Here is a 9,122-nt window from a genome sequence, read left to right on the forward strand (position 1 = left end):
GACACGGCACTGCTGCTGAGGAACTAGGAATGACCGATCCCGGCATCCTCCTGCACCACCTCATCATCGTCGTCTGCATCCTGGCAAAAATCGTGAGTGCAAGATCGGGCCATTTGTCATGCGACCGCCGTATGATCGCAAGTGGGGGCATTCTTAGTCTCCTTCGCAGACTTCAAGTGGGGCTGGCTTTTATTTTATGGGGGGAGGGTGCTGGTTCGCGATGTTGAACGTTGGCTAGATTCTCTTATGAAAGGCAGTTTGCCGTGTAAGGTAGTTCTCGAGACGGGCAAAACTACATTCCACGAGGAAATCCCTTCCACGGCTTTTAACCAAGAAAGAAATCGATACATGCCCCACATACTTGAAAAACAACACATAACAATATTGTGAAGGATGTCTAAAAGGGAAAAAATGTCATGCTCGGCTACGTTCTACTGCCTGCAGGCGCAAACCCTATGCCAGTATTATGGCATTATTGCAAACCCAAAGCAAGTGACGATGGGATGTTTGAACTGTTTACCATTTTGTCTATCTAGCTGCTGGATTTCGGACCTCCGACATTCTTCAACGCGATGCGCATGGTTCAAGAGGCGTCAAACCCATTTCTGCACCTCAGGTAGGTGATGAGAGCCAATAATAAGCTAGTTCGCCATTCTGAGTAGGCATGCACACATTGTTCACGGAGTGACCTAGACTCACGAGAGAACGTTAACGAGACTAGGTCCGAGACTAAGTCGATAATCTGAAGGTATGTGTTTATGCCTTTCAAAAGTTTCCATAATTTTAAATTAGTCTACTAAACCTTTAGTTACCAAGTAGGAACCATCAATTAAATGAAACTAGCTAGTAGTACGTTCGCCTCCATATTGGCGTCTCTATGGCGTCACTTCAAATCGTCCCATTAAGCTTTTCAATTTACTAGTACTCTGATCAAATAGGCCCACCATAGTGCCACTGTCCACATTCTAAATGCACGTATTTGACGGACAATTACAGCGAACATAGATTGGTTGAACCAAGAACGTTATATAAATCTATCTACGTCCTTGGTTGAACTGACAATTGCCATTTTGTCATTGGTTGAATTGCTAATTGTGACTGAGAGCCAGGATTTGTATGTCGTTACAGGTGGCTCCTTGCAGCGGCGGGGGTGTCTCGAAACTCTCGACTTTACGTCACCAACGGTCTGGTATTTGCAGCCTCCTTCCTGTTGTCCCGTATTCTGCCCATCCCCTACTACTGGACACAGTCTCTTCAACTCATTACGTCACCGCAGACATACGTGCGGTTCGGGGCAGTTGGGCTGGGCTTCTGGTTCATTGCAGACCTTCTGTTCGACGGGATAAACTGCTTTTGGGCGGTGAAGATCTGTAGAGGGACGTACAAGTTCATGAAGACGAGAAAGTTGGAGTAGCTGTTTCAGACAATCCTGACTTTGCCAGCCCGAACTCTCAGGAATGACAACATTGAATTGCCTTTTAGTAGACATCCATGTTCGCATCACTTTCATCCGTTTCCGAGAAACAGACGAGGAAGTTGGAGTAGCTGCTGCAGATTTGTATACTGTAAATGCAGAAACTTTCGCGGTGGTTTAATGTTCGCGGTTTTCGCGGTGGCTGCTTCACCATTAACGTTAAAACCACCGCCAACATTTTTCCATGGTAGTAAGAGAGTACAGTACATGGTGCTACGTATACCGCGAACGTAAAACCACCGTGAAAAGTCCTTTTATCCGGAACCGCGAAATTAAATTCCCGCGACCTTAAATTCATTCACAGTATGTCCTAACTTTGGCAGCCCGAACACTCAGGAACGGACAATGAATTGCCTTTTATGAATGACACCAAAGTGCACATCAAACGAGTACTAAAGATTTGGTACTAAATAGAGATTGACTAGCCTCTAACAGGCTCCGCGGATCGCTGGTCAAACAGTGGCCATCGGACAAATAGAGGGAATAGTGTGTTGCGGTCCGTGGGTTGCGTACTGGCACACTATTCCCTCTATATGCTCAATTTCTACTGTTTGACCAGCGATCCGCGGAGCCTGTTAGAGGCTAGGGATAGATCTCATCTCGCCATGGCCATAATCACAGTTCATAACAAATTAACACACTACCCCTACGGCCTGAAAAAGACTACGGTACTATATTTATCATAATCTTTCATCTCACAATATCATCATGTAATGATCTCCTACATTCAACCACGACTACGTGAGAGCCAATTTTGTCTCTCTCACGTGCGTCAGATACACGTCATGCAACTTAACTCTAGATACCCGAAAAATGCAAGAGGACTCAGAGCCCTGGTGTTGTGTTTGCTACGTATACACCGGGTATCATCCGCGAAATCCTAACAACAAAGGACAGTTACGTACACCTTCTAAATGGTGGGTTATCCTGTGACTAACACCGCGAGAGTTATCCTGTAGAACGTTCCATGTCAAAATATCACGAAATAATACAGTTTTCAGGGGTATTTAGTTGAAATAATGACAGGCACAAGTTGCAGCGATGATACAGACTGTAATTTAATAGCGTGATTTGTTCTTATTCCCTGCAAACATACTTGGACGAAAAATAATTTTCAGAAGATATCTGGATACTAGTAAACGACGGTTTTTAATTTACCAATGAAAGAAATATAAAGTTTGCAGTTTGCAATTCTACATTCTCTTTATTTAGCGGTAGCTAGTCATTAATTTTGTGGCTTTTGTGCAAAGGTCCGACATATGCATGTTCATTCATTTCTTTGTCCAATTATTTTTCTGTGAAAACTTCCGATCCGATTTTGAGCCATGAATGAAACTTGACCCGTCGGAAACTGAGAAAATATGCATCTTACCCTTAATCACCACAGCAATATTTTCTACACAATACAAGCACTAGTGTTGCTGTATTCTACCAAGATGATACCAAAGTTAACACTGGAACTGACCCTCTGGCTCTATTATAGTCTATGTTTAATAACGGGGCGCCGAAAAAAAATGAGTACAAAGATGACGGATGCCCATATTTGGAAAGCCCCGTGACGTCACGTGAAAAACCAAGAATAAGGCAGAGCATTTTCTACAGCAGCTTCATTTCACTGTCCTTGACTTGTTAGAACACCTGCTGCTGGTCGGCAGGGTCACAGTCTGTTTTAATAGAGTTCTTCAGGAAGACATCTCAAGCTCGGTAGTTTCTTAAGGTAAGTTGCGTCTTTTATCTATTTATTCATTGATTTACCGCATTTGTGGGAGGATTGAAATAACAGGGAACTATCACAATGTCAACATGTCAACCCGGAGACCAGGCTGTAAGGTTTGATCCGCTCACACCGGGAAGGACCTCTACTCTTCTCGACAGGTGTTTTTAACGTACTCGGAGTGTGCCTCTTCTTGAACACGAGACCATTAATTTAATGTCCTATGGGGGGACGCCCTAGCCGGAGCCAGGTATTCATTTCAACCTGAGCTGAATGAAGTGAGGAAAGTCGTGTAGATTTGCTTCACACTCGGTAAAGGGCTCGAACCCAGGACTTCTAGGTTCTTGGCCACATATGACGTTATGCCGTTGTCGGTAGAAACAAAACAAAATGCCCGAAAAATGATCTAAAACCTCTGCTTGGAGAGTTGAAAAAAAAACCCTTTCCTGATGTGTCTTCAATGTCTGTAGTACAAATATTAGCAGCGATATGACCGGTGTAGTTTTAGGATCGTCCGAGGTTTGCTCGCAACTATGCAACGCGGTAGCTTTTCAAGCGAAAAATACTACAGACTCTGTGTCAATTCTTAAAACACGCCAACCCAGCCTCTGGCGATTAAAAAGATCGGCCAAAGGTAGCCGGTAGTACTATAAGTATTACGCCTGCTACACTACCACTGGCGGTCAGAAGGTATGATTTACTTTTGCCACGTATGTAAGGCTGACTGTCGTCATACCCCTTTCTTTGTGTCCACATCCTCAGTTCAGTCCTTTTTGTGTGTCGATCACCTTGGGACGTGGCAAAGTTTAGCCTAGACTCTACTCTGCCCTTCTTAATTCTTAACTCTATTATTTTCATTCTCTTCAATAGAAATAGGGATTTTTGATGACGTGTTTGAAGGGGTGTCTAATTCATATGTTTTGCCCTAACGACAGCCCATGATTTGCATAATTTAACACGACTTAGACGCTCTTACCAGTGACTCGTCAGTGAGCGTTCAGTGTTGAAGAAGTTGTGGGAAGCGTTAAACAGCGTTTAAGAAAGTATCGGTTACATACATCGCTGTCTGCAAAAATATCTTCAAGAGTGACTGGCAAAAGTAAGTCTTATATTTTGTTCTTTAATCTTTGTGAACTGAGAGCGAAGGGAATATTTGGCTTGTAGATATTTGTAGGCCAAGAGTGATCAGGTTTGGAGTTCTCAAAGTGGCCCCTATGGATGTAGCGTCATAGTTCCGCCGGTAACATGTTCCATAAAACCGTCGCGTCATATTTTGAAAAGAAGGGGGTGTTGTCGACGACATGTACGCCCAACGTTTTCGCTTGAAAGGAAAACTGCTTTTAAGAAAACGTGTGGAGAAAGTTCAAAGCAGAACCCCTTTTTTTGCTTCTAACTTCCCTCAGAGGAGAAAGGATATCACTTCAGTACGTTTGAAATATTGGGCGCTCTACAACGATCTCCTGTGTGTGTATCTATTATCTTTCCTATGGATGAATACGTTGTTTATGATGTTGATGGGTATTTTTTTGTAAACTTACACTTTCAAACGTACGCGGGGTTTCTTGAAAACTACTGCGTGTCTGTGGAGTTTGTATGATCACGCCACAGAGTACTTATACCGGTGGACCAATCAATATCAACTTTTATCATTATATCAAATGGCTGTTTCGTATCCATTATCTCATACACCCGTTCGTTCGTGTATTAACTGTATACTGGCTGTCGCTCGTTAAAACTTAGATCCGAGTCAATTTCGTTGTGCAATCGCCGTACGATCACAGACTCGGGTATTCTGGGGATAGTGTGCATATGTCGTACGATGTTGTTTTATAAAAAGCTGTCTTCGTTTTTTTTGTAGTTATTTGTTTCTGTTTATTCCTGTTTGAAAATCATACGACATCAAGATAGCACGACGACCAAAGACGAATATTAACGCACTGTTTCGCCGGCGTTACAAAGGAATGGATGGATGATTTATTGCGTAACGATTGCAATTTAAAGATAAAAAAGTTACAGCCACCATCGGCCGATTTTTTCTAATCCCCAGAGAGTCAAGTGTGTGTGCTTCCCAAAAAATCTACCCTGTAACATTTGACAAGAGTTAGTAACATACGAACATCGACCGATCCCTAAATGGCGTGTACTGATTGAAAGAACATTTGGCAATTCATAATGTCCTATTCTTTTAACATTCAGCCTAAACTAAAAGTGCTTCCTGCTCCCACTGTTGAAGTGTTTAAGCCTCCTTCACAGACACTAATTCGCGACTAGCAGCACTAATTCGCGATTTCAACATAGCTGAAAGTTCTATAATACTGGGAGAGCGCGTAACTTTCTCATTGTAAAACCTTACTTCATGTTAAATATCGAGAATCAACGCTTCAGAAAAAAATAAAAGTCAGCGCTACTGGAAGTCTGTGAGGTAGGGTGCTACTATAGTTCGGTAAAGAAAAACCTTGACCTTGATTAAGTAACGCGTGAAGCTGCGAGGGTGAGCCACGCGGCGTTTAGCTACGTGGATAAACCCTAATCCTCTCAAGGCGACGTCATATAATCCCTGCACAGTGCGCCGAGGCTTAGACTGGCTTAGAGCACCTTAGGCCTCTGCCACGTTTGCAAGCATGTCCTTTCATCCGTTCGTTGACACGTGACAAGAGACCGATCCATCCGGCTATTATTTGGCCGATCCCACAGCTAGACAAAGGCTTTGGAAAAGTCATCCGTGCTCACTCATTGACAACACGTAAACTGTTATTCTAACATTCCGTCCGTAATGACTGTAATTATTCCCTTGCCCGAACTATAGCTGTGTGCACTGTCCGAACTATAGCTGTGAGTAAAATTTGGCAAAATCTATACACTGGTGCCTTTAAAGTTTAGGAACCGGTGCTTTTACCTTTCATCTGAGAAGCAACAAGTCTATGCGGTTACGTCATTCTTGCTGAAAAGTCTCTTTTCAATTTAGTACATTGACAGTCATTCTTTTGCTGCTGTCTTAGCTATACATTTTGATAATTTCAAGTTGATTACCCCATCAAGAAGGGCTTGTTTTCGCCTGTGCGTTCGCCTGTCTGTCCGCCCCTCTGTCCGTCTGTCTGTCCGTCTATCTGTCTGTCTGACTGTTTATCTATCTACCCGCCTGTCTGTCGGTCGGTCTTTCTGTCTATATGCCTGCCTGTGTGTCTGTTCGTCTATCTGCCCGCCTTACTGTCTGTCCGTCTGTCTGTCTGTCTGTAGGCCTGTTTTACCTGCCTGTCTCTCTGACTGTCTTTTTTCTATCTGTCTTATGTGAATATGTCTGTCTTTCCGTCTGTCTGTCTGCCTGACCGTCTATCTGCCCGCCTGTCTGTCTATCTTTCCGTCTTTCTGTCTTTCTGTTTGTCTTTCCGTCTTTCTGTCTTTCTGTTTGTCTTTCCGTCTTTCTGTCTTACTGTCTGTCTGTCTTTCCGTCTGTTTGTTGCCCGTCTGTCTGTGTATCTGCCCTCCTGTCTGTCGTTCCTTCTATCAACCCCATGTCTGACTGTATGTCTGCACTGTCAACACATAAGAATACAACTAAATAAAATACAAAAAAGTAACAATACAAATACATGAAAACAGATAGTACTAAAAACAGTGAATTTTGATTAGGGTCTAGTTCGAATTCTACATGACTTTGTGCACGAAGAGCCACAGACTGTTCATATTAGATTTAACACATTTTGAACTGGTAATTTGTTTCACACTTTGTTCATACTCTTTCTATTCTAGAAACAGAAATCCAGCGTACATTCATCATATCGAAGGCATTACTGTATGTTTTGCTAGCACGTTTGGGACGTTTTAAGATATCTTTATCTAAGTTTTATTTCTATGTTCATACCAATTGTCCAGATAATACAGTAGAGAGAACTAGACGCCCCTGACGGAGATGGGTCTCGGCTGGCCGGCCTTGTGTCTGCTGCTGGCGGTGTGTCTGTCCACAGGACACGGGTACAACATCCTGGACGACATCTTCGGTGTAGATCAGCGTAAGTTGGAATCACATTTTACAAATATTCCTCAATAGATTGTTTCTATCATACTCATTTTTTGTATTTTGGAAATAAGTTAAGGCCGTATCGCACTGCGGAGTTCAAAAGATATTCAACGAATTTCAGAGATAAAGAAGGGATTTTCCTACATTTTGTGTATTTTCTTGTCTTCTAAATCATGCCTATGCGCATTACGCAATATCTTAATGATTTCAGTTAATTTGTATGTAGCATTTTTTCTGCTACATATATACACTTAGACGCTATCATATCACTCGTTGGAAAGAAAATTTATCGGTTAACGTTGTAGACTGTCATAGTTGGGCAGTATCCGTGATATATTTGTTCAAGCTAGACAATAATACTACATCAATAAGAGTATCCGCACTACTTTTCGAATCAAGTATGCAAGGTAGTGATACAAGTTACCATCAATGTAACGTTACATGATTATAGATGATAGTACGTAAATGTACAAGCCATTTAGGTTACAGCTAATTTGCCTGGTGAGAAGGTTAGTGTGAGTGCTCTTATCGTCTCAAGTTAGTCTCAACTGTAAAGAAATTAAATCTTTCCAATATCTGATCTGAGTGCGTTTCCTCCCCCTTGTTTGTAGCTGTGAGTCGAGTGAAGCGGCAGGGCACGGACAGTAACCAATGTCTCAGCAACCCGTGTCAAAACGAGGGCATATGTCTGGACGCGGACGGCAAGTACACGTGCCTGTGTAAGGCCGGGTGGAAAGGAACCAACTGCGACCAAGGTAGAGCTCACTCAGTGTGGTACTTTTACGAGTACATAGTGTTTTTGGTGACGCCTCTGTGGCGAGCATTGCGTAGTATTGCGTGTTGTTTGCAAAGAATTTCAGGAACGTACGAACTGAGAGGTATCTAATACCAGCTCAAAAAATGAACAGCCATGCCTTCATATATCAGAGTTACCAACCTAGGATTGATGTGTTCAAAACTTCGTACTTTCCCAAAACTATCGTAGGATGGAATTTGTTATCACCAAGTACAGTACGTAGGGACATCTTCTCCGAATAGTTTTAAAGAACGCTTGCAGATAGATGTGCAAAAGTTAGATGTGACGGGTTGTGTAGCTTTATTTTCTTGGAAAGTCCAGGTATGCCTGGTGTTTGCGAATGGTGTCCATCCCAGTAATCATTGCATCTGTGCCTTGGCTTAGTTCTTACTTGACCATACATGTATGCCATTAAATTTCGCTTCGTTCCTTTGCACTTTATTCAGACCCTTAAATTCCTAGAAATCTACAGTTAATTCATTCCCTTGTATCAACAGTCAGCGCTGTCCAACTAGCTCTGTTGATAAGACAATAGACCGATCCTATCGAACAAATCGAACCCCCTGTTCGATTTCAAACCATGATCAAACTAACTAGAGGCGGAGCTTTGGGATCGGTTTATTAGTGGCTATTTGTTACATGATTACGGTATCTTTAGTACTTTTGAATCAAAGAAGAATAAGATAATTAAAAGATAATGAGACTTACTCACGCTTGTTTCACGTTTGTGCTATCGCTTTTTCCTTGCAGTTCTGACCAGACCAGACAATAAGGGGAAAGAGTTCCTGTTCGGATTTCTTCAAAACTTTGACGACGCCCCCACTCTGGAGGTCTTCATAACCAGCTCAAGCTCGGTCCCAATAGATGTCACCATCTCCGCCCCGGGAGCGGACTTCTTTCACCAGCTCCAAGTCTCTAAAGACACGATCGAGGTAAGTTAATGGACCGTTTCTAACTCATTCCCCGTATCAATAAAGCAGATAAGGGGCTAACCGCCATATCTGTGCCCTTGATATTGCTGTAAATGCATTATATTCAATTTCGCGGTAGCGGGAAAAAGGACTTTTCGCGGTGGTTTTAAGATCGCAGTAGCACCATGCACTGTAGTGAAACGGCCACC

General features: G+C 42.7%; 1 protein-coding gene across 1 annotated transcript in view; it reads left to right on the forward strand.

The window, feature by feature from the left end:
• The window catches only part of LOC118421287 (TLC domain-containing protein 4-A-like), a 3,623-nt gene extending 953 nt beyond the window's left edge, over nt 1-2,670 (forward strand). The window contains exons 3-5 of the mRNA XM_035828515.1: nt 1-92; nt 537-616; nt 1,129-2,670. Coding sequence (XP_035684408.1) covers nt 30-92; nt 537-616; nt 1,129-1,414 — 429 coding nt within the window. The 5' untranslated portion in view covers nt 1-29 and the 3' untranslated portion in view covers nt 1,415-2,670. The remainder of the gene's footprint in view (nt 93-536; nt 617-1,128) is intronic.
• The last annotated feature ends 6,452 nt before the right edge of the window (nt 2,671-9,122 follow it).

Source organism: Branchiostoma floridae, chromosome 8 (genome assembly GCF_000003815.2).
Source record: "Branchiostoma floridae strain S238N-H82 chromosome 8, Bfl_VNyyK, whole genome shotgun sequence".
NCBI classification, from domain to species: Eukaryota; Metazoa; Chordata; class Leptocardii; order Amphioxiformes; family Branchiostomatidae; genus Branchiostoma; species Branchiostoma floridae.